Source organism: Lygodium microphyllum, chromosome 4 (genome assembly GCF_053477565.2).
Source record: "Lygodium microphyllum isolate KBCC chromosome 4, Lygodium_microphyllum_v1.1.10, whole genome shotgun sequence".
Lineage (NCBI taxonomy): Eukaryota > Viridiplantae > Streptophyta > Polypodiopsida > Schizaeales > Lygodiaceae > Lygodium > Lygodium microphyllum.
This window is the reverse complement of record NC_141138.1, coordinates 101,164,664-101,191,384: the sequence shown is the minus strand read 5'-3', so window position 1 is coordinate 101,191,384 and position 26,721 is coordinate 101,164,664. Positions and strand designations below refer to the sequence as shown.

General features: G+C 41.0%; 1 protein-coding gene across 2 annotated transcripts in view; it reads left to right on the top strand.

Moving 5' to 3' along the window:
• LOC148037391 (CLP protease regulatory subunit CLPX1, mitochondrial-like) overlaps nt 1–26,721 on the top strand; it is an 89,970-nt gene that overhangs the window by 25,408 nt on the left and 37,841 nt on the right. The window contains exons 2-8 of one of the 2 annotated variants that reach the window (XM_087676297.1): nt 10,921–11,000; nt 11,126–11,226; nt 11,340–11,419; nt 12,283–12,333; nt 12,498–12,572; nt 24,640–24,717; nt 26,130–26,186. In XM_087676297.1, coding sequence (XP_087532423.1) covers nt 10,921–11,000; nt 11,126–11,226; nt 11,340–11,419; nt 12,283–12,333; nt 12,498–12,572; nt 24,640–24,717; nt 26,130–26,186 — 522 coding nt within the window. The remainder of the gene's footprint in view (nt 1–10,920; nt 11,001–11,125; nt 11,227–11,339; nt 11,420–12,282; nt 12,334–12,497; nt 12,573–24,639; nt 24,718–26,129; nt 26,187–26,721) is intronic. The other variant, XM_087676298.1, reaches the window with a different exon arrangement.

The following is a 26,721-nucleotide window of genomic DNA, read 5'->3' as shown; positions in this document are numbered from 1 at the left end:
ATCCACCCCAAAATGGAGTTGCAGAGTGTATGAATCGGACTATACAAGATAAGGTCTGTACGATGCTGCCTCATGTTGCATTACCCCATGGTTTTTCGGCAGAGGCTGTTATGACAGCCGTTCACTTGATTAATCGGTCACCAAATAGGTCTTTGGGGGGGGGGGGGGGGAGTTCCCCAAGAAGCGTGGTCAGGCAAGCCACCTTTATATGCTCATCTGAAAGTGTTTGGCTACGAGGCTTTTGTGCACATTCGTAAAGAAAAGCGTAGCAAACTTGAGCCAAGGTCTTGTAAATGCATTTTCCTAGGATATGGTGACGAGGGTGAAATGGGGTATAAATTGTGAGATCCGAGAAAAGGAAAGTAGTACGCAGCAATGATGTTATCTTCCGGGAAGATCGCATGCACAAACAGCCCGAAAAGACTGAGGAGGTCCGTAGGGGTGTATTCTGGGAAGAAAAACCTTTTGGACAGCAAAATGTGCCCGCTGTACAGCAGCAAATACCTGCTGTAAATGAATCTGTAAATGTAGGAAATGATGCTGGAAATGATCAGCCAGCTATTGCCCATGAAAATGAGCCATTACATGTGCAGGAACAGCCAGGACAGCAAGTTGTTAATGCTGATTTGCAGGCTGAAATGCCAGGACAGCATGCTGAAAATGGAAATTTGCAAGAACAGCCAGCAAACAATGACCATTGGGTTAGGAGATCGTCTAGGGCTACTAGACAACGTGACAGATTTGTTCCTGGTGCAATTAATGTGGCTGAGTATGTCATGTTGACAGACTGTGGTGAACCGTCTTGCTTCAAGGAAGCAATGGACAGATGGGACAGCAAGAAATGGTATAAAGCCATGCTGTCAGAGATGGAATCTTTGAAAAAAATGGCACTTGGGACTTGGTGCAGTTGCCTAAAGGGCAGAAAACCCTTCCATGCAAATGGGCTTACAAGATGAAGGTCACTTCTAGTTCCTCACCCAAGTACAAAGCAAGATTGGTTGCAAAGGGGTACAAGCAGGAGCATGGAATTGATTTTGATGAGATTTTCTCTCCTGTAGTCAAGATGACTACATTTAGAACCATTTTGGGCTTGGTTGCAGTTGAGGATATGAAGCTCATACAGATGGATGTGAAGACTGCGTTTTTACATGGTGATGTGCATGAAGACATATATATGCAGCAGCTTGAAGGGTTTGTTGAACAAGGGAAAGAAAAAATGGTATGTAAACTCAAAAGGAGTTCGTATGGGTTGAAACAAGCACCAAGAGAATGATATCATAAGTTTGATATATTCATGTAGTCCCAAGGCTGTCATAGAAGTCAAGTGGATCATTGCTTGTACACCAAGAAGGCAGCAGATGGTAGTCTGATTATCTTGGTTTTGTATGTAGATGACATGCTGATTGCTGGCAGGGATACTCATGCCTTGGATTCATTGAAGCAAAGTTTTCATGGCAGCTTTGACATGAAGGATCTTGGTGATGCAAATTACATTCTTGGCATGCGAATACTCAGAGATAGATCTAAAGGCTCACTGTATCTATCTCAACAGGAGTATATCTCCAAAGTTTTGCAGCGTTTCAATATGGAGAGGGGGAAAACAATTGGGGTTCCATTGCCTCCATATGTGAAACTCAGTGCAGAGGACAGTCGTACATCTGATGATGAGAAGGCTGAAATGGCCAAGATACCATATGCTTTAGCTGTTGACAGTTTGATGTATACTATGGTTTCTACACGTCCTGACATTGCTTTTGCAGTGGGAGTGGTTAGCAAATACATGGCAACCCTTGGCAAGAAGCATTGGGATGCAGTGAAAGGTATTTTGAGATACCTCAAAGGCACAAAGGAGTTGTGCATCTGCTTTGGAAAGTAGAAGGCATCTGTTGTTGGCTTTACAGATGCAGACTATGTTGGTCATGCGGACTGCAAGAAGTCCACTTTTGGATATGTATTTACTTTCACAGGAGGAGCAATCTCTTGGATCTCCAGGCTACAAAAGTGTGTTGCATTGTCTACTACAGAGGCAGAGTATGTAGCTGCCATTGAGACATGCAAGGAGGCTTTATGGCTTTCACGTTTGGTGGGAGAGCTTGGCATCACAGAGTTACCTTTTCTCCATTGTGATAGTCAGTGTGCTATCATGCTAGCACGGAATCCTGTCTTTCATGCAAAGACAAAGCGCATGCTGGTGAAGTATCACTTCATTAGAGATGTACTTGACAGCAAGAGCATTGAGCTTGTCAAAGTGCATATAGATGATAATCCTGCAGAGCTTTTCACGAAGGGTCTTCCACCAGAGTGGTTTGCTCGTTGCTGACAGATGATGCGAGTTGGATAGATATATTTATCTCAGCTTTGTACGTACCCAGACTTAGTTGATTCTTTTCTCCTCTTAAGGCACATTGCCTTTAGGTGGAAGGTTGTTGGGAATAAAGGGCCGTCGTGCGCTTTGTATGTGCACGGGTGTGAACACACCCTTAGCACATTGTACTTTCATACATATATCTATCTAAAAACCTAAAGTGGTACACTCGCCATTGTACCGAAAAACATGTTCACTCTCTACTCTGCTCTCTTGCACTCTGTCTCTTCGCGCCTGACGAACACCTATTGTCTCGATCTTCGTTCCTGACCCGTCACTACACCTCCCCCCTCCCCAACCCAAAGAGAGAGAGAGAGAGAGAGAGAGAGAGAGAGAGAGAGAGAGAGAGAGATTAATATCTACAAAAGGCCAATGTGGCCTACAAGACAAAGCCAAAGTACAGCTTTGTCCAATGTCATCTCATCACAAAAGTGAATGAAAAATGCATTCTAGTATAAGACTAACATATAAAGATGTTTACGTCTAAAAAATTGAATGTATAAAATGTCTAGCTATAGTAGCTCCTTTCTAAATGTCAAGTTCAACACATGATCTCAACTATGATGTGATCTAGGGCTGCCCTACTAATGTATTGAGGGGTGAGTCTCTTGTGTCTTGTAATGATGTCTCTAATCTGACCATAGTATGAGCCCCTCAATCGTCGGCCATGTGGTCGATGTTGCCGTGCTCGACAAAGTGGAATGGCCCTATCTAGTGTGACTTTGCGGCGTGGAGTAGAGGTACTTTGGTGAAATGGATGTGGGTCTACTGAGCTAGTAGTCTTTGTGGGGTCTAATCAATGAAAGAAATTTATCATTGCTCTATGCCTGGGTTTCTCTAGGCGAATTGGTCTCCTATCTCATAGCAGTGTTGTGTGGCACATTTGGAGCTCCAAGAGGAAAAGCCCTAGACATCTTTAGTCCTCATATCCCATGACTTAATGAAGAGGTCCAAAGGCCTCATGGAAAAGGTATTGATACCTTCCCCGTATGTCATAGCACATTGTACATCTGCATATGTTGTGCTCCTCTGACTCAGGTTCTGTCACAGAGTTGGCATATCCTATCCTTTGGAATATTTGTCCCTCTACCTACCTCTACCCTTAACGTGGTTCTTGAAACTGTATAGGGGTACATTGGCTCTCAAGGGCCTCTAGTGTTGCATAGCCTTGTGCTACCTAGACCTTAGCTGCCCCCTTAGTGAAAATTTGGGGTGAGAGTCCACCATGGGATTTGGTCCTCAAATGATTTCTCTTGTTGATACCATTAGTCAGGGTGCTGTGGCTTGTATTGAACTTAATGGAGGAATCACGGATGAAATTGCCTTATCTCGGTATCTTTGGCAAGACTGCCTTCTCAACCCTTTGCTATTTGCTTTAGTCACTCACTCGATGCTCTCATTGTTGGATAAGTTGGCTGATTGAGGTGAGATTGTTGGCTTGTCTCTTCCCAGTGGCACCCAACTTGTGGGTCAATCTTTGGTAGATGATTCTTTTATGTTCCTTAAGGATGATCGCACTAATGTTAATCAGGCAATGGTGGCGTGGAATCTTTTCGCTATGGCATCGCGACTTCATATTAATACTTAGAAATCTACATTACTCTCTTGTATGGAGAATTATTTGCAAGCCTTGGGCTGGCATGAAATTGTGATTTCAAAAGGAAATATAACTAGACACTTGGGTTATCCTATTGGTGTGGATGTAGCTGCCCGTGCCTTGTTGGATTGGATGTCTTTCGGGATTCACGATCGGTTCATGTACTGGAAATCTCAAGGCCGACCTTTTCATGTGAGACTTCAAGTTACTCGATGCATCATGATTAGTATGATATCGTATTTTGTGCCGTTGCTTCCTTGGACTAAGAAGTCCCTTTTGGAATTGGTTCAGCCTATTTGATTCATCATTCATGTTGTGGAAAAAGAAAGGGAATTGTTTGGGACAGGTGTGGATTTCATGGTAGCATGTGACTACTCCTAAAAGGATGGGGGGTGCAATTTTATTGGATGTTAATTTTCATATGGCTGCTTTGAGGCTAGCCCTTTTGCAGGCACTATGTGTACAGAGTTATCCCTGGTTAGATATTGCTAAAATTTTCACAGAAAGGAATGGCATCTCTCATGGTAGCACGGTTATTCATGCTTCTTGGTGGCATGTGCTTAATTGCACGAGGCCTATTAAGGTCCCCCAGTCTTTTCTCCTTTCTCATTTGATTGCATCCATGTAGGAGATGTTACGTTTTGCAGTTTGGCGCCGTCGTGATATTCATAAGGAGGAGAATTCGCTACAAGGGGAAGTATTGGCTACCTCCAGGTTGTTGGATTGGCCTGATAAAGATTTGCAGTGAGATAAGTTTAATCGGATGGCTCATTTGGGGTTGCAGATAGTCCTTGATGGTGTCATTCTTGGGCAGCCTCGTCTTTATTCTTTTCGATGTATTCGTCAGTACTTTGGGTGCTTTGTGGATATCATGACATTTGGTTGTCCATACAGGTCAGGCTTTAGAGGTTCTCTTCTTTTCCTGTGTTACAGTCATGGTCTCCATGGCATGATTGGATGTTTGTGCTTCTTGATGATTTCAAGAAGAGGTCAGCTAATCGGATATATCATTAGATGGTGGAGGCCAAGAGATGGGTTACTGGAAAGGTTAATAAATTATGGCGTATTTGGGATAGCAAAAAGAACTAGCAAAAAAGATTCATCTAGCTTTGGAAGTCGAAGGTTCTGTATCAAGGTAAAGTGTTCATGTGGAGGCTGCTTATTGGGGGTCTTCCAACTAGGGATGTGCTGCATGCTCGAAAGATCTTTGCTGGTCGTTGTGTATTTTGCACTACATGTGATGAGACATCGCTTCATCTCTTTGTCTTGTGCCCTGTTGCTCGACAGATTTGGAGTTTTGTTTCTCTGTGTGGTCCTCGGTGACTCAGTACCGAATATCACCTTGTTGGTGGATTATGGGAAAGATGTCCTCTATGTCTTCTTTGCATTCAGATTATTCCCGTCTTTTCCATTTTCTTAGATGGACAGCCCTATGGCATATTTGGCGTACTTAGAATGCCTTTATTTTTGATTGAGTATCGGGCATCCATGGACATGTGACCCGTGTTCGTGGTTTAGTGCTATGGCATATCTCTTCTATGGTGTCAACTAACTTGGTTCTTCCTGACATTGCTGCTCCTTGGTTGGATATTGTTCACTTTACTCTAGTTGTCATTTCTGTGTGATTTTTCTGTGTTAAAGTCTGGGTAAACTTTCATCTGTTTTCTTTGGTGACTTGATGGTCTGATGTAAATATTTACTATTTAATTCAATTATCTTCACGAAAAGAGAGAGAGAGAGAGAGGGAAGGGATAAAGAGAAGAAAAAACAAGAAATTAGAAATCTGCAAACAAGGCTATTTGTTTTAACATTGGAAGGGGAGGTAGACTTCGCTAACAAACCCCATCTCCATCATCCTTATATCTTATGCAAGACAACTTGCAAGATAGCTCAAGACCAACAAGACTAAAATCTTCAAGGAGCTAAGGAGTATTATGAAGGAGTAGGAAAGGAGCTAAAGAACAAGAATGAAGCCATAAAGCTGGACGCGAAGTTGCAAAGATAAGTGAAGCTTCTCCATCTACATCAACTTCTATCCATGTACCCTTGTATTAAGTCAAAGAAAATGGTATAAGGATTAACAATGTTTATGTCATGGTTAGATTAACATGCTCAAAGTATGAGTTAATAATTTTGGAACCACCATTTGCAAGTGTGCACTCAAGGCAAGACCCTAGAAACTCTAAGTATTGATTCAAAGTATTGGATCTCATGAAAATGTACATTTTTGAGAAGAGCGTTATGTTGTGAAATATATCTTATAGAAGCATGATTGGATTGCTTGATAAAAGGGTTATTAAAACTGTCTTAAATTATTATTAGAAATGCATGAAGGGGTCTAGCAATAAAGACTTAAGACTCAACTTCCGTTAAGATTATGTTCTGAAACATAGAATGAGTCTACAACAACCTAGTGATCCCTAGGTCGAATTAGATGCAAAGGTAGATACTTGTGATGCCATAAGGAAGTGACTGTGCATGGCTAATAGTTATAGCTTCTGAAGGGAAAGATTTATGTGACATGAAGAGGCTTGAAGTGCATTATCTTGACTTATATATTGGGATTGCTATTTATATTGTTCCATGGTAATTGCACTCCTTAGAGGATCATATTGACAATAAACACCTTAGAGGATCATATTGACAAGTTTATTGATCCTTATGGGATACCTAGGGGCATTGTTTGAATTGCATTTTTTGTCTTGATGAGATGTTACTCTTGTTAAGGGAAATGATTGCTTTTATTAGTTAAAAGGTAGGAATCGGATTCAAGTTGATCCTTGTGGGAACAACCACAACCTCCCCTTGCGAGGTGGACTCAAGCAAGTCTAGGTGACAAACTCTGTGGTATTCCAAGGAGTCTTCAATAGCGTTGCTTAGAAATTATCTCTTGATGGACCATAAAAAATCGTGTCATTTTAGGCTCTTTAGTTGGTCGCGTCATACATTCCTAGCCTTCCATGAGCGAACAACCTCGTATGGAACAAGCGAGGGATCGGTTTGGAACTTCGTGTTCCAACCCTTGAACAAGGTCCCATAGGTTTTGAGAGTCAAGTATATGCCTCATCAGATTTGACTAAGTGGTGTAATTAGACTTGTTGAAACGAGTCTTATTAGTAAAAGCATACTTGGCCAATGATGAAGATGAACCATGAGGTGTCATATAAGAAGGGTAATAAGGGCAAGAAGAAGGTGGAGGGGGAGGAGGAGTAGAAGGAGGTGGGTAGATAGAAATAGGTTGTGGGTATCCATATGGTGTTGACGATGGAGACATTGGAACATGAATGTTTCCATAAGTGCCGATGGAGGCCGAGGCATTGCAACACGAAATCCCAATCCAAATGTCACTTGGGGTACAACAAAATGACCAATAAGTCCACTAGGTAAAGCCATGGAGGCAAACCATGGTGCGAGTTGATCCGTACTCAAGAAGGCTTGGAAGGGTGACTTGTGCAGGGGATATCTTGAAGGTGTGTGTGATAGAGGTCTAGCTTCCCCCAAATGTTTATTTACACCACTTGGATGTGGAAACAAAAATGTCCTAAAGGATGTGCTCATGTTTTGTGAAACCCTTGGTGTATTGTGGAATGTAAGAGGTGGTGATGGAAATGAAGAAATAAATGTTGGAAATGGAGATGCAATAGATAAAGAGGGTGGGATGGGTTGGAATGAGAATTGTGGTGTGGAAGGAGTAGTGAACGTGTTAAAATTAGACAAGTAAGCACCAACTTCAAATTGACCTTGTGAAACACAAAATGAATTTGAAGGAAAAGGTTAAGAAGGAACACCTAAAAGAGATGCTTTCATATTTTGCTTACCTTGTCTTGAGTTTATGTAAAAGTACTTGTCTTCTTTGGGACTCATAAACCAAAGTTACTTTGGAGACATCCTTCTTCAAGAGAATCATCCATACCATGCTCAAAAGAGGAATCAATTTCAATCGATTGAGAAGTAAAAGTGGGCATACCTAACGTAGGAGTAGTGAATAGATACGAAGAAAGAGGTGTGTATTCTGTGCTAGCTTCCACCCGAGGGATGCCAAGTTCTTAGTGGAGATTCCGTCCGTCTTGCATAGTTAGTAGACAAGTGCAGTGAAGCTGAACGGGAAAATTTAGGCTTATCTTCAATGTGTTGTTGAGCTGGATGCATCAAAATGAGGTTGTACTTAACTTGAATGATCTCCTAAGGTCTTTGGACTATTATTTGGCGTCTGCTAGGTGCTTTTTCATTGCTGGTAGGTTTCCAAATGTAGGTGGTACAGGCCCTCTGGTTTCCTCTTGACAACAGGATCTACTTTTGGGCTCCATGGTAGTCCAATGTCTCTTCTCCATGTTGGAACTTTGGGGGGCAAGTTGAGAGACCACTCAGCTCATCTCTTGACACGCTTGAAGTGGTGGTGTTGTGTTCGAAGTCATTTGCCGTTTTGTTGTTCTTGGCTTCTCAAGAGAGCTTTTAGATCAAGGCCTAGGTTTCTGTAGAGAGTACCTAGCTTTGATACCATGTAAAGAAATGCCCTGACACAGAAACTCAAATACAATCGTATGACAAAGCACAGATTGATAATAGAACGCAATTAGGGTTAGGGGAACTTAGAGACAATGAACATAATGGAAAATGAAATGAATGAATTCGAATAGAAGACAATGCTCAATGCAACAAACACACTATGTAGTGATGAATACTGAACCTCGAACTTTGGTGTCTCAAGGACTAAGGTAGAGATAATGAGTCGGAGAGTGTGTTGTATTTTGACGGATCTTAAAACATAGCAAGGTAGCCTTCAAAGATGTCTAGCAGCAGCAAATGCAGTGGAGTGAAGCTAGATGAGTGGTAGATGGGCAGAAGAGTGAAGCTAGATCAGCAGCCTATTAATAGGCCAAAATAATATATCATATATCATAAATGATCAGTCAGCCAACACAAAAAGGTGCATTAAATGCAGTCAGCCAACCAAAATGGCACTATCTCAGAAAGGAAATGCACATTGGCTGTGGGTCTTGGGGTGCACCTACAATAGACATGTTGGGATCATATCTTCTGCCAACAGAATAGTATGTGAAGTGAGTGTAGTGGACAAAGGCAGGACAACCAACACATGTGAACCTTCTCTTAGGTGTCTCAACCAGACTGAAAATAAAATGCAGGTAGTCAAAGGTTAACATGTGCAAACAAAATTGGTAAACGACTGCCTAGAAAATGAAAACATCTGCAGCTGATTAAAAACGATAGCAGGCTGATCAAAATACAGGGTGCAGTGGTATAATATAAGGTACAGCAGTAAAAATGTAGGTTAGACAGGTCACTTAGCAGCTGAAAACTGTTGTCTAGTCGTAGCATTAGAAGCAAAGCAATGAAGCTGTTGGATACAGAGAGAATTCAATTAAAAAAAAAAAAAGGAACACATGAATGCAGAAATAATGAACTTGGGAAATGGAATCCATATCCTAAGAAGAAGAGTGTGTACAACCACATGGGCTATGGGCAACCAACAAGTTGCCCCCAAACTCTCTCTCCCCAATAGGATGTGGTGTGCATGTATGAATCAATAATGACATGGAGGAGAGGTGGCCTATAAATAGGCAAAAATGGGGCAACACAATAATCAGTTCAGCCAGACATAAATAAGACCATAAGTGCAGGTTGGCGAAGTTGAAATACTTGCCCAGGTAAAATGAAATGTGCCCAAGTGCTGAGCCAATAAACTGCCCACGCAACCCATAAAATGTACTATGCTAACAACTGTAGGGTTTGTAGAGAAAACACAAGATGTACAAACATGAGTAACAGATGAACTCAAAAAACGCGAATGAAGAATGAGCGGCATAATGAATGTATTCAAGAAGCAAATAGAGTATGTGAGGTATGTGGTACAAGGAATGCCCAAGGAGTGGAAGGCTGTCCAATGAACTCTCTCTCTCTCTCTCGTGGGAGCGGGTTGAGGGAGGCTGGAGGAGTGTCATACTTCAACAGATCCTGAACACAGCAGGCTGCCAAAGCTTGATGCAGAATGTCAATGAGATGATTTAGGCAGCAGGGATCCAGCAGGAAACCTAGATGAATGCAGCAGTCCCATAGTGTGGAGATGTTGCCAAGGCTGAAGAGAGCAGTGTAGACTGCAAAATGCGGCAGCACTCTGATTGTTGAGGGATGTGCAGGCCAAAGGCTGCAGGCAGCAGATATTTGTGGTGAAACCAGCAGTGTGGAAGACTGCATACACAGCTGTTCGGAGGGTGCTGCTTGGATGGAGGAGGAAGAAAATATAGCACCCAAAGTGTAGGCAAACTGATAATGACCAGCTGGAGGCTGGAGGATGCAGACTAGGTGGATGATATCACTTGGCAGCTGGAGGATGTTGCCTGGGTGGAGGAGGAAGGAATCACGGCAGTAACCACCTAAAGTGCAGGCAATCTGATGATGACTAGCTGAGGAAGCTGATATGGAGCTGAAAGATATGTCCAGCAGCAGCCATGTTTGTCTTGCTCTCCAGCAGAACGATTGAGCAGGCAGGGTAGGCATTGATGGAGACTGATCCAAATGCAGCAGAGATGCCAACCATGGATTACTTTTATAGAGATTTTTGAGCTGATTGTCCTGCCAAAATCCTTGTGTTTGTCTTTTTAATAAGTCATCTAGACTTTGTTTTGGGGCTGTGTGACAGCCGAAAGAAATTATCCCATAATTTGAGATTAACTTGAGGCTAAATTCAAAGGTAGTTTAACATCTGGTTCCTTCATGCAGCTCCTGTCATTTCCTCCAGGTTTTTCAGCCTGAATGTCCCATACTTGTGAGGTTCACCTGAGAGGATAAGTGAGGACTGCAGAAAGAGAGGAACGTCTGCTGATTGTTGACATGGGGGTGTATCTTTAAGCATGTTAACATGTGTTGTTTCTTCTTCAATTTTTTGGAGGGTTTTGATCAGTCAAACATTGAATCAAATGTGACCTCTTGGAACATTTAGGTACTTTCTGTTGCTGTGTACAATCATTACAAACGCATCTACTGCGACTCATTGCAAAGAACAAAGTTCGAGTCTACTAGGTAACGTCAGCGATATTGTCTTTGTTATGTCGACTTTTTGGTTTCTTCTGAGGCATGATAATTTTTACTTCTGTGGATTTATCATTAATGATTAGGATCAAAAACATTGGTTGTACTGCCTTCAGGACAGATGATTCAGCAGGTTTTTTTTCTGATGATGATGAAGAAGGAGACTTTGTGGAGCTTGAGAAGAGCAATGTTCTTCTGATTGGCCCCACGGGATCTGGTAAGACTGCATCACAAAGGGATCATTTTTGTTTTTGACAATTTATAAAATAGTTGTCAGTTGTGAATGCATGTATATTTTGAGAATACTAATGTGAAAGGGATTTGTGACAGGAAAAACTCTTCTTGCCAAAACATTAGCAAAATTAGTGAATGTTCCTTTTGTCATTGCGGACGCTACCACTCTTACACAGGTGTAATAAACTGGAATATTTGTGTACATTGAGTGGTTTTGGATTGCCACATCATGACTTGTGCTGTCTTTGGTTGCATACAAATGTATTGAGCACTTTATTTTTCAAAGCTCATAGAGACCCACTTTTGTTTGATTGTAATGGCATCGTTACACGATCATGATATGCACTTGATGTAAATTTTGACTTCCAAAGTTCGTCTATCTTCTGATGACATTAGTTAGCTTTTGGCCTTGATGGCCAATGTCCTCATATATTCTTTGGGCGTTTTCATTCCACACTCTTTAAACTCTATATGTGGTATGTTCAGTTGTGCATGCTAGCTGGAAGATTTTCAAGCCTGATTTAAGTCTTACCTATGATATAATTTGTAGTGACTTCTACCACACCTTTTGTGGCATATAAGTGTACTCAGTTTCTTCCACAGCACAAAATATTGTGATGTATTTCGTATACTTTACATCATTGTATAGACAGTTGAATTGTCTGCAATGCCACTGTATTACGATAGTGAATTAGCTCCATGGTTGCTTCTGAAAATTTTCTTATGTGTGTATTTATCAATTGGTTTTGATGAGTGCGAAGTAAGCTTGTATTGCATGCACTTAACAGATTCTGTGTGCTCATATATCTGAATTCCTAAATAATTTCTCATGTCATTGAAGTTATAGTCTATTGATAAAGTTACTTTTAACATGTGTTTTTGTTTTGATCGGTGTGACATATGCTTGTACTGCACGCATTTAACAGATTCTATGCACACATATATCTGAATTGCTGAATATATCTCATCTCAATGAAGTTGTGTGCACTTTCGCATGGATCTATCAGTTTTCTAAGACAGTCGACTGTCTCATTTGCAGGCTGGATATGTGGGTGAAGACGTGGAGTCTATTTTATACAAACTTTTAATGGTTGGATTTGTCTCCTGTTAATTTGGATATTTTGTTTGGCAGGCAATTTTGAAGCCTATTATGGGCATGCTTTGTCTCATTGTATATTGATGTTTTTTCAAGCCTGATCAATGCATCGACTTGGCTACCATTTGACTAAAAGCAATCTATTCTCTGACAAGCAGGTTGCTGAATTCAATGTCCCTGCAGCACAACAAGGGATTGTGTATATTGATGAAGTGGACAAAATAACAAAAAAGGTGAATTTTCATAATTCAAGTTCTAGAGATTTCTAAATTGCTTAGAATCTGATGCACACATCCCAAAGTTGATGGGGTTTGCAGTTAAAACTTGGGTTCATAATCATGAGGTTGTGGGTTCAAGTATAGCTGGGTATATCAGTTGGATGGAGACCTATGTTCACATGGTGCGTTCGTGAAAGTCGAGGCTATTACCCACTTGAACACTTGGGTAGTTGTTCTCCTCTGTAGGGTCACTGAGGAAGAGAGTGTTGAACAATTAAATTTAAGGGCTTCCATACAAGTGTTTCAGCTTAATTTAATTCAGAAAAATAGCTCTGAAAAGAACTATTTTAGAGAAATGTATAATATATTTGATAGTAGGACAAATGCCCGAAAACCTCCCATAAAAGGACATGCACTCCTTCACGCACTCTTTGATCCTCCCATGTTGATCATTCCCTCGCTTTCACTGCCAGCTTTCCATCACCTTTCTCTCCTGCCTCAGGTGGTGCCTGCCCTCACCCAGCTGCTACTTACTGCTTGGAGATGCTGTGCACTGCTTGGCTGCTGCTGACCTGATTGCAGAAGCTGCCACTAGCTTGCTGGAGCTGCCGCCCTGCCTTCAGGAGCCATCACCAACCCTGTCAACCTGTTGATTGATTTCCCAGCCACATCCTCACTACATGGAGGACCTGTTGCCTGCACTTTCTGCTCTGCAGAACGTGTTTACAGCAGCCAGGAGGTGCTGGTGCCATCATCTTCTCCACTGTCTGATTGAGATTGGGCTGCATTTCAGCCTGCAAAGCTGCGTCTTGCTGCTTCAGAAATTTTACTTTCATTTTTTTGCCCAGAGGATTGTGGTTCACTCCCTCCACTACTGCCCATATCATTGACATTGGTGGATTTCTGTTTGCAGGATCGATTCTTGGAGGTTGACACTGTCCAGCACTCTACCTTGGCCTGCTCCCACGATTTGGGTACAATGGGTTCTCTTTCCTTGCTCTTCAGATGTGGAGTTTGTTCCATTGAGAGATAGTGGTTGTTGGATACCATCAACTCTGTGATCTGCTTTTTCAAGAGACAATGATTGTTGGACACCTTCATATACACTGTTTGCTCCCTTGGGAGACAATGGTTGTTGGCTACTCATGTCTCATAGGAGCTTCATATCCCTACTCCCTTGTATGACTCCACACACATAGATTCCAACCTGAGCTTTGACGAGAGAATTTGTGATACCCCTCCCTCCCAACCCTCTTCTACGGAGGATCTGAAGGCCACCTCTGGCAGTTGCATGCACCTTGTTCAATAGCTTGCTAGTCCAAGATACCTTCTTCGGCCTTCTTGTTGGACACTCCCTCTTTTTCATTCTTCAGAGACCGTCATTCTTGAGTTTTTGGATTCCCTATCTACTTAAGAGGGAGATTCAAAGGGAGACTGCAAAAGAAGAGAATTGAGAGATGTGCTCGGGAAATGGAATCCATATACCAAACACAATATAGTTGCGTACAACAGTGAGTCACTGGCTGCATGGGCATTGGCACCGGCTCCTCTCTCCAAGAGGACGTCCACCTAATGAATGACTGTCTTGACTGAAGAGGAGGAGCCCCACAATAAATAGGCATGAAATAGCCCTAAAATAGCAGCTGGTCAGCTAGCATTAAATGCTGGTTGATTGGCATAAAATACCACAAATGAATCACTAAAATAATAATGATGTGTCGAGCTTTGACAAGCATGCATAGACTCACACATGAGTTGACAACCCTACTAGCACCCTCTCTCAGATTATGGGTGATCTGATACAATGATACAAGGAGAATTACTCATCATAGGCCATACAACATAGAACCACTACAGTAGAACCATGGATGCCCAAGTAGTGGGTGATCAAGCCACCACCAAGGTGCCTTAGAGAGAATGTTGATGTTGATCATACTGGCTCTTGAAAATAGAGAAGAACCACAGCATATCTTTGTGTTCATCATCAATGTCTTCAAGGAAAAACAAAGTTATATTGTATTAAAATACTTTTAAATCAATTTAATGGAAAATTAAGTATGCTTGTGCATGAGTATTTGAATATATCTACAAGCAAAAACTTGAAATAATGCATGATCATGCATATTTACTAAGAAATTTTGGGCATGTTACACTCTTCTTGCACAACATGATTGCTCTACTTATGTTTCTAAAATACCTTGTGGCATGGACTGCCTTTGATAAGCCTTCCTTTGCTACCTTTACAATCCAAACCATATATACCTAAACCCCCATTGTGTCTAGTGAAGAATTGTAAGTACAATTTGATCTACTAACAAAATCTTAAAGACCATACAAAGCAAGTTAGGTTCCTTATGTAACGTAGTAGCATACAAGACCATCCTACCAAAAAAGCCTTTGAACATATGTGACCATGGATTTCCCGGCAAGATTGCCAAAGTGTCCTCTCATGTGAGCGCAAGACTAGGAGTTAAGCCGGCTATTTGTCCAAGAACAACCCATCATGAACTTGGATGTCAATCCCAGCTCTAGGGTTTGAACTTGTGTGACACTTTTCATACGGCTCTATGTGCTAACACCTCAAAGGATGGCCTGAAATTGTAGGATCTTGAGAGTGTCCTCTTTACAGAGGAGGTGAACAGAAAAAATGTGGATGCTTCTCATACATCACACGCGTTGATTGTGAGAGCCGATATGATGGAAATGGCCATGGTAGAAACTCTCAATGGTCTCAGGCTAGGATACATGGATAGTCTTGCAGTAAGTTTGTGGCTATAAGTTTGGTCTTACTTGTCATTATTGTGGGAAAGTAGGCCATATTTGGCCATAGTGCCATAAAATGTGTGAAGACAAGCGCAGGGAAAAGGGTAAAGAGAAAGTGTAGGAAAAGAATCATGATCGCAACATTGTGTCTAGCAAGTCTAGCATCAAGATTGAGGAGATTAATATGGTGCAGCTTGATGTGTTTGGTGATCTCATATTGGGAGCCTATTTCTTGGATGCTTCACAGCTGACTGATGCATTGTGAGGATATACTTAGTGTTGGTTGATGGATTTAGGGCCTTTATTTCATGTGACCCCTTATAGAGAGTAGTTTCACTTCTATTGCAGTATGACTCGATCTGTTCGTTTGGGTAATGACCTAACATTGGAGATAGTTGGTATTGGTGATGTGTAGCTATAGTTTGGTTCAGGTAGCATGTTCACTCTTTATGATGTACATCATGTGCGGGCTCTCACGAAGAACCTTATCTTTGTTGGCACCTTAGATGATGCAGGCTATTTTGTTTGTTTTGGTGATTCCAAATGAAAGATTACCCATGGGAATCTTATTATTGCATGTGGTGCTAAGTTTAGTATCCTCAATGCTTAAGGTTAGATAATAGAGGTGAGTATGTCTCAAAAGCTTTTAAGCAGTTTTGTGATGAGTGAGGTATTAAGCGTTAGTTGATTGTCCCCTACACCCCTCCCTAGAATGGCATTGTCAAACTCATGAACATGACGATTCATGAGAGAATCCGTAGTATGCTTAGCTAGGCAGGCTTACCGTAACAATTTTGGGTTGAGGTAGTTACTACTGCCATACACTTAATTAATAGGTCGCCTTGCACTGCTATTGATTGCCAGCTTGTAGAGGAGGTATGGATTGGGAAACCTCCATGTTATGTTTATTTGCACATCTTTAGTTGTGAGGCATTTTGCCATATTCCCAAGAACAAGCGTAATATGCTAGATCCTAAGTTTATGAAATGTATCTTTCCTGGTTATGGTGATGTAGGCGAGATGGGCTATCGCCTATGGGATCTGCAGGCTCACAGGGTTATCCGTAGCCATGATGTGATTTTTATGAGGAAAAGATGGATAAGTAGCTTGAGCAGGTAGTTGAGGTATGGAGGGTGATCTTTTAGGAGGAGCCTTCTACTCCCATAGAGATAGCTATACAACCTATAGTAGTTGATACTCTCGTGGCTGGTGATCCGCCTATTGTGCAGGATCAACTTGTTTTGAGACATTCTACTAGAGCTAGACCTCTGTCTGAGTGCTTTACGTCCTCCATGGATTATGTCATGGGGACAGATGCAGGTGAGTCTCTCTCTTATGATGAGGCCATGCACAAAGATGATAGTTACTCATGGGATCGGGCTATGCAATCGGAGTTTGACTTCTTACAGACAAACCATATGTGGGATTATGTTCCTTTGCCTAGTGGCAAGAAGACATTGCCATTCAAGTGGGTATAGAAGTTGAAAAGTATCCTTTGCCTTACGATTTTAGTACTCTATGTGGATGATATGCTTATTGCTGGGAGAGCTCATGATGAGCTAGATGCCTTGAAACTTAGCTCAAGAAGAGCTTTGAGACGAAGGACATGGGACATGTCTCACATATTCTTGGAATGCGCATCATGCGTGATCGCTCTAAGGGGCTGGGAGAGGTCATGATGAGCTAGATGCCTTGAAACTTAGCCCAAGAAGAACTTTGAGACGAAGGACATGGGACATGTTTCACATATTCTTGGAATGCGCATCATGCTGATCGCTCTAAGGGGCTCTTTTATCTATCACAGAAGGTGTATATCCAGAAAGTCCTTGAGCGGTTTTATACGTAGTATGGCGAGCCTATTGGCCTCTACCTTCTCATGTGAAGGTTAGTCAAGCCGATTATCCACAATCTGATGAGTAGATGTTCGAGATGGCCAAGATCCCTTATGTATTTGTAGTGAGTAGTTTGATGTATGCCATGATAGCCACTCGTCTTGACATAGCATTTGCAGTGGGAGTTGTGGCATGTTATGCTACACCTAGTAGATGGCATTGGGATACTGTGAAGGGTATCACGAGGTACCTTAAAGGTATTGCAAACATGTGCATTTGTTATGGTGGCCAAGATACATGAGTTGTGGGATACATTGACTCTGATTATGCATGGCATATAGATAGTATGAAGTCTACCTTTGGCTATGTATTCACCTTTGCTGGAGGTGCTGTTTCTTGGATATCTTGGTGCAGAAATGCATAGCCCTCGCCACTACAGAGGTAGAGGATGTTTCGGCCAGTAAGGCTTGTAAGGAGTTTCCTTGGTAGTAAGGCTGTTTGGTGGCAAGCCTTGGTATTACTAGTGCAGTCCCTACATTGCATTCAGATTCTATGAGTGCTATTTAGTTAGCCAAGAATTTGGTCTTCCGTGCAAAGACAAAGCACATTGAGGTGCGTTACCACTTTATCTGAGAGGTCGTTGAGGACTAGTCCATTGAGCTTGTTAAGATCTCAACTGACCAAAATCCTACAGATTTGCTCCTTTTGCCTTTGTTAGGAAGATGATGGGTGTAGGATGAGATGACGTTCTTTTTTCATCCTGTTGTACTTTATGTACATTTATACTTTGTCACTTTTTTCTTGTTCTCTCCTCACTAGGGGCAGATTTGCCTTTAAGTGGGAGGTTATTAGGGATAAAGGTGCATGTGCCTAGCTGTATGTGTATTAGTTATACTAATAGTACCCGTACACTTGTACACTGCAGGTGACGGACATCCATCACTGTCACTTCATTCTTTATTCTTTCAGTGACATTTGAATAAGGGAAGGCTGGTCACACATTGTGATTGTTGGAGTTTCTGCATCTTGTGTTTGTTGCTCTTGCTCTCTTGCTCCTTCCACCATAGCTCTTACTTCCGCTTGCAGGCTTTCACTCATGGCTTACTTCCTTCACTTCTTTGGCTTTAAGTTCTTCCCTACCATTTACTCTTTGGGAATGGCTATCTTGGAATAGTCATTTCTCATATTGATACCTAGGATCTTTAGAGACCGCCTAGATTGAGGGCTTGGAGGTTTAGCTGTGACTCGGTGACGAGGCCTTTGAATTCCTTCCACCATGGAGTTTCAGAGCTAGTAGCTTCTCTCACGAGGTGGAGTCAGGTTCTACAGTTTATCTTATCTACTGTTCCTTACTATATGTTACCTATTAGTTGGAAATCTAGGATCTTGCGGGATCTCTACATCTTCATCGTATCTCTCTTCGCTCCTCTTTCTTCACCCCTTTTTGAACTCTTGCTTCTTATCATCTTGATTTTTAAATCTGCCCCTTTTCTCAGCCTTAGAAAAATTTCTTATTAGGCTTCCCATTCATGTCTTGGAAGCTTAAATCTTTCATATGTAGTTGTTTCTATGAGTAGTTGTCAAAATGTGCGAATGTGCGACGGTGCAAAGAGGCAATAGGGTTTGTAGGGAGAACCATAGAGTATGTGTGACAAACACTAAGAGAGAAGAAAAAACTCAAAATCACAAGAAGAACACAATGATGATGCAACAAATCATGCTACGTGAACAAAAGCTAATACAGCAAAGCTGAAGCTCAAAAGATAACTTCATTGTCCAGTTTGAATTAGGCATTAGCACTTGTGGGAATTTGCACAGTGAAGGGAGCGCAATGTAGACCTCCAAGTAGTGGGCTACTGAAGTAATCATTGGAAGGTGAAGGGCAACTGTCGACGAAGCAAACCGCACTCCTCTAATGCCATTGCAAATGAAGAAGATGATCACTAGTTGTCGTGTGAGCGAAGCGCAATCCTCAGATGCCAAGAAGTGGCATGGGCAGCAAGACACAAATCCCAAAGTATGTCGGAGCTATCAAACGCAAGGAGAGGTCAGCCTAGATGCTAATGATTGATGCCAAGGATGATTGCCAAGATGAAAGAAGCCTCATAGGCAATCAAACACAAAAAAGTGATGATGCCTGGAGGAAGAGGAGCTGACGCCACGATGTGGGTGCTCTCACCAGGTTGAAGATTGCTGACGCTAGGCTATAGAAGGAGATGCTAGACAAGAAGAAAGCCTCCAAATATAAAACACAAATCCAAAGAGAGCCTTTATGGAAGAAGTTGACGCCAATGCTAGAGAAGGTGACACAAGGCTGGGAGAGCTCCAAACGAAAGACGTGGTGATGGAACAAGGCGCTTAAAGGAGAAGCAAAAGGGTGACCACGAACTACGATGTCATCCAATAGGAGTATGGGCAACAATTGAGTGAAGAGGGGAGAGTGTCGGAGTGATGGAGGAAGAGGGGTGAAGAATGATTGAAGTGGGAGATGAATGAATGAAGTGACTACCTATTTATAGGCATAAGCTGTCTAGGGTGGCGCACCATTGTGTGGGCGCCCACTAAAAAAATGACCAAAATGTGGACACCAACTTTTTTTGGGGCTATTATTGCAAAACCCTAATGAAGTGTGTAAACTGAAGAAGTGCGTAGGAAACTAAGGACTGAAAACAAATGTTTTGCTCGTGAACAAGAGTGTCACATGGCAAAGGACTGTCCCAATAAGTAGCAATATAGAAAATTTGAAAATCAAGGAGATCCCAAGGGTAAGAAGCTCAATACAGCCGTTGTTTTGGTGCCTGATGTAGCCAGTGAGATCAGCCCAATGATGATGCTATGGAGCTGTATCAGGCAAGGGGGAGAATTAGAGATTAGTATGTATTGATCTTATTTGATAATGAAACATGAGTTAGCTTTATCTTCATGGATATGACAGCTTGTCTATGCATCAGAGAGGATGAGATGGGACTCATGAAAGATGTTGGTATGGTATGCAAGGGCCATGCAGGGCTTGTCATACCTACTCATTGGGGACTTTTGCTTGCATATACAAGGTTATGTGGACAATGAAGAGTCTTTCATTGCGCCACTTGAGGGTTGTGATGTGTTGCTTTATATGCCTTGGTGCCATTGTATGCATGCATTGATTGACTCTCGTGTTAAAGTGATTACTATTCAGCATAAGGGCAAGGCCCATACCTTGGATGTAAAATTGAAAGGAAAATCTGTCCTTGTGTCGATTGTGGCCATTTCTAAAGTATTGAAAAATCATGCTTTAGCGCACTAAGGATAAGGGTGATAATGAAAATGTTGAAAATATGTTTAAATTGGAAAAGGATTGTATTTCGTTTTTAAAAATGTATGCTGATTGGTTTTCTTAGTTATTTTTGGGGCCAGCTAATGCTTAAAAGACTTGAGATCATGATATAGATCCCTTCCTTGGAAGTAGCCCTTCTAATAAGCCACCTTATTGGGTGAGTGTAGCCCAACAAGAGGAGTTAATAAGTCAGGTGGATGAGCTGTTAGAAAAGGACTGATTCAACCGAGCTCATCTGATATCAAATAATCAATTCCTAACCCCTTGGAATGATATGTTATGGATAGATCGTAGGGGGCAACAATATTCAGTTATATTGATTTAAAAAGTGGATATCATCAAATTTGCTTTATGAGAGAGGATGTTCCAAAGACAGCTTTCAATACCTCTTTTGGGTTGTATGAGTTTTATGCATATTTATTCTTTTTTTCTTATAGTTTCTTTGTGCTTGTTTGTCTCTGTGTTCGTGTTCCTTCTTTCGTTGTGCACTTTCATAGTAGGATAGTCCAAAGAAATTTGTAGTCTAGCCAACAATCTACACAGCCATGCACATTGCACTGTTTCTGTGAAGGCTCCCTTGTACTCAGCCTCATAAGATGAGCTAGCCACTATAGGTTGTTTGTTACTTAGCCATGGAATGGATGAGTGGCCCAGAAAGAAACAATGTCCATTAGTGGACTATCTAGTGTGTGCATTAGCAACCCAATCTAAATCATTGTAAGCTTGTAGATGCAAGTCTCCCCCCTTGGGAAATAATAATGCATCTGATCAAGTCTCTTATCTGAAGATCCGCTTAACAGATTGCCAATGTATGGTTTGTGGGCTGTGCGTATACTTGCTCACTTAAGAGGCTACATATTGAATGTTAGGGTGTGCATTGCAAATATTAATAAGATAGTAAATAGTTGGGCTATAAATTGGAACATTAGACATGTCTTCACCATCATGCATAGATAGCTTTAAGCCTAGCTCCATAAGAGTGCACATAGGTTTGCAATCTTGCATATTAAACCGATTTAACAGCATATCCACATATTGTGATTGTGATATGATGATACTACGTTGATTTTGGGTGAATTGAATCCCCAAATAATAGTGTAGATATCCCATATCTAACATAGCAAATGCATGTTTTAATTCAGCCTTGAAATCTCCAAATTTTCCCTTTGTAGGTCTAGTGAGCAATGTGGGATCTACATAAAGAATGATAATCAGCATGTCCCCCACTTCATTCTTAATGTATAGAGTGGGAGTAGTTAGACTATTTTTGAATCCTTTGTTGGCCAAAATAAGCATCAATTTTAGAGTACCATGCACAAGGAGGCTATTTGACACCATAAAGAGCCTTATGCAACTTGCGTACCATGTGCTCTTTCCCTTTAACCACAAACCCTGGAGGTTGTGATACATAAATTTTGGTTAGAAGGGCTTTAGTGTACCAATCATGTATTGAATCATGCATGTACAAAGGCTTTGAAGACGATCAGAGCATTGACAGGTTGGCATGGCAAGAAACCAAAAGTTGACTACTTTTGGGTGTTTGGTTGCATTGCCTACATACATGTTCTGAAAGAGCTTCGTGGGAAGCTTGATGATAAGGCGTTAAAATGCATTTTTATTGGCTACAATTTGAAAAGCAAAGGCTATCGTATGTATGACTCATGCATGAGGGTGTTTGTTAGTAGGGGTATCATATTTGCTGAAAATGCAGCCAAATGTTGGAAATGGAGAGAGAGAGAGAGAGAGAGAGAGAGAGAGAGAGAGAGAGAGTGAACACAAGACAATGAGCAAGAGTTGGAAGTAGTTCCACACTCAAAAGATGCAAGTGCTAGAATGATAGAATGAAAGTACAATAGGTCTTAAGTAAGCTGACCTATCCCTAACTCAACTAGATTTAATTTAACTCTAGAAGTAACTCTAGAAGTGGTAATACAACTTATTAATGTAATTTTGTTCACACTACGAACCAATTGACTAAAACATTGGGCATTGCTCATAGAATGTGTTTGCAAGATTTTGAGAGTTAGTACTACCTTCTTAGTCATGCAAATCTTTGTGTATCTACTTCCATCCTCTCTCTATAAATGGCTATATTGAAGAGAAATAGACATGCAAACACATGCAATAAAAGTGTTATTTGAAGGCTAGAATTGAAAGATGAGAACTAAAACACATTACCTGTTGGCCCAAAACTGAAGCATAGGTGGGTAGCGTTCAAGGCTTCCCCCCCTTAAACAAAAAGGGTTTTCCACACACACATACTACCACACCCCAACGCACCCACACAAACAATGCCCACCCAAGCCACCACCACCAAAAATAAAAAAGAGAAAACACTGTAAATGTGTTTCGGAATTTTGGAGTTTCAAAAATGGCATTAGGGGTACCGATCACCTTTGTGATCGTGGTAGCCCCTTTGGCAATCACTCTCTTGGTTTGATGCCTTGGTCTCTTTGGAGTGGGACCTTTCAGGTACATCAGGGTAGAGTTATACTCTTTTTCCCACAAGCACCTTTTCGAGCCAGGAGGACAGCTTATCTCTTCATGTTCTTCAGCAAATGTCATCATATTCTGCATCATCTGATCAAGATTGGGCTGTGTTTCAGCCTGCAAATTTACATTTTGCTGGCCTGGAGTCTTCATCAACATCTTGCTTCTTGGAGGTCTGCACTTCATTCACTCCATTGCTGCCCACATTGTTGACATTGGTGGATTGTTGTGCTTGGGATCGGTTTTCGGAGGTTGACACTCTTCAGTTCTCCTTAACCTACTCACAAGAGAATTGTGGATGTTGGACAACTGCTGCTCCTTGAGCTCCCCAATTCTATCTATTTATCATTGTTTATTCATTATTTGAGTTTTTGAGTTTTTTGATTGTAGTTGCTGTGGCTCTTGTGCTTTTTGTTTTCAAACCCTACCATTTCCTCATGGAGAGTCCTAGTCTGGTCAAGCTCTGCTGTCCATTCACCTTGCGAGATATCCTATCAGAATATAGGAGCAATGCCCTTGCCTGTTCTCTCAGCTAATATTTGGAGGAGAGGCATTGCTCTTTGTGGGCATTTGGCTGTGTGTGAGCATCTTTTCTCAGATTGAAAAAAAAAAATAGTACTTGATGCTCAGAAAAGACTTGTGAGAGGTTCTGTCTTGATAAGAAACACTTCCAATAAGGAGTAAAAGAAGCTCTTTGCAGAAAGGTGAGAAGCCTTTCTTGTTGGGGTAGCCAAGTAGTCATAAAAATTAGTAAACTGACTTTCAGTTTGGAACTATTCAAGAAATGTATAATTTGGTATTTACACTAGTTTCTCAGCTTTCCTGACATGTACAATATTCCAGATTAAATTGTAGCTGAAAATTGCAGTAAGCAGTTCCAAAGTCCTAGAATGTCATTGAGAACTCTTTGTTCAAGTTTTTTGATATACAGCATAATCCAGATCAAACTCTAGCCAAAAGACTATGTACTTCCAATATCCTTCAAGAGTTTTTGGTGCAAAAGGAAGTGTCTAAATGTTAAGAGTAACACAAGAAGAACATTTGTGGTATCCTCCTCTCTTTTTAGGGATTATTTAGTTCAGAATGTTTTCCTTGAGCGGGGAAGCTGGAGAACCAAAAGCTGTTGGAGTACCTACTTCTGACATCAGATATATCCTTTGTGTGTGAGACTTGTGCCATCTTCTTTAAAAGTACTGGCATTGATTACATATTTTCTACATAATCCAATATTCATCATCGTGACTAAACATTGCAATTATCTTGGTCTGGAGCATACTACATTTATTCTATCAATTAAACCATATAGTAGCTGGCAGGGGAACAGACCTGCTGCCTAGTGATTAGAGGCCTGTCTGATATGTATAGGAGAAACCTTGTGAGATTGTAGATGCTATGGAATGAGACTTTTGGCTTGGATGGGTGGGGCATTTTAAGTTTTTGGGAGGGATAAGGATGATACATTCAATATTTTGGTGCATTTGGTGGTGGTCAGTGCAGCCAATGTATGAGCGGTCAGTATTGTATTAAACATTAGTACAGTTGTAGGGTTTTGAGCACAGTGTGGTATTAGAAATCAGTACGGATATATTTGAGAGACTGCGGATTTTGAAAATCAGAATACGTTTCATTACGTCTTTGCATGAAGGCTAAAGTAGTACTGACTTGTTTGTGGGATGTGCAGACTGAAAGTCAAAATATCAGTAGAGATGTATCAGGTGAAGGTGTACAGCAGGCTTTACTAAAGATATTGGAAGGCACTGTGAGTAACTGCTGTTTCATTTTTGCTCTGCATAGCGATCTGGTTTCCTCTTATTTATTGTTTCAATGCTACTGTAGTCTCCATATGTTCAACAGACAAATATGGCCTAGTGTCCTTGTTCTTGTTTTCCTGCTAAGAGTCAGTGTGCATCATTAACCATTATCCATTTCCTCAGCAGCTAAAATCGAAAATCACATAAATGATGATTTTGGATGCTGTTTAATAATGCTGCTTGACTCAACAAAATGTTCAGTTTCTCCTCTATAGTGAATTTCATGCCAATTATTAGTGCATTACACTAGCTCCTGTTGATCTGCAAAACACTGCGAGTGGTCACCTGCACTCTACCCCTAAAGCCATTGTGGGAGACATGATCTCATGGTTATTATGCAACTGAGGTGTTAATAGATCCTAAGACCGCATCTAAGGACTAACTTGAAGTATATCTTCCTGTTTCGCATTGCAGTTAAAAGGAGAGAGACTGCATTTGCAAGTATGGGAATGTTAGGTGCCTGAGATCTATATGTCTGTCAAGCGAAATCTGTGCATTGCATACATTTTGAAATCTACATGTGCACCATGTTTACTTGGATTTAATGAAGGATGTTTTGATGTATGTTAGGATAACAAGTCTGCACCTCTCTACTGTTTTATTATGCAGTGTATCCTTAAATACCTATTCTACCATGAATGCCACTGCTTAATGGCTGGGTAATAGGTAGTTTGTAAACTATTGTCATGATTTCTTTTCATGCACTGGGGCCTTACAAGTTAAATCATTGTTAACTCTTTCTTATTTAGAAACTGATAGTGCAGTTGTACTTTTGTGCACACAGGGATTTGGTAGTCTTTGTTAGACCTACAAGAGAAGCACGTCTCTTGCTATCATTAAATGTTTGAAGCTACTTACAATTGGTGCTTACCGACTTGTTCTGATCCTTTGTCTAATGTTGTTTCTGATGAAGAAATGCTGTCTCAAGATGCATAAACAGCATCCTTATCTTGAATGATTACAGCAGTACTGGCCCCCCCAAATCCAAAAATGTAGGACATGCTGCAAAAAAGCTTGATATCAAAATATAAATAGACTAAATCCCTGCTAATCCTTAGCCTGTGCCATCAACCTAATGGCTTATCCAAACTTGTTAAGGATATGATTGCAAAACACCAAACCATCAGAATTTTACTACATAGATGATAACATATTCAGATAAAGCATATCTGCCATTTTCCTTTCAGTAGCAAGATTTCTTGCATTTGATGCCTTTGTTAGACAAAATTTAGTTGTTCCTGTTTAGTGTAGGCTCAATCAGAGGATTTTATTCTGGATATGTGGCTTTTTCAAAAATTTTTGGTTGTGTTTTTGTTGGGGCTTGGGCTGGGGAGCTTGATGGGTGCAACTGTCCTCGCAGATTGTAAATGTTCCTGAAAAGGGTGCACGGAAGAATCCTCGTGGTGAATTCATTCAGGTGGAAATTTCATATTATGATTGTCATTCATATTTTTTAAGCTCATTGAAGTTTTGATTAATTATGTTGCTTGAGACCGGTCTTTCTCTAGCTCATTTTTCTGTGTTGAACAGCAAAGCTAGCGTAGAAAAGAAAGCTACATATGGGCTGTGTAATAGATAGGAACAAGGGGTTCTTATAGTCACACATGATAGGGAATGGAAAGTGGTGATCCAACCAAATCAAGAAGCAACTAGTAATGCATTTTAAAAGATAGACCATACTGTACTCATTATAAGTCATTGTATTGGGTCTTTTGGAACATTGCTATGCTACCCATGGTAGAATCGACATCAAGATCCATGCTGGTTGATACATGTACTTGTAGCAGTTTTGAAGTTGGAGACATGCATAAGCATGCAAGGACGATTATTCTTTGCCCCATTACACAGAGGAAACCTTTGTTTGTTTGCTAAGTTTGCATTTGACCATGTGCCCTCCACCTTCTATGAAGACTTTGCATGTCTTTAGGTGATTATTTTATTCATACCCATGT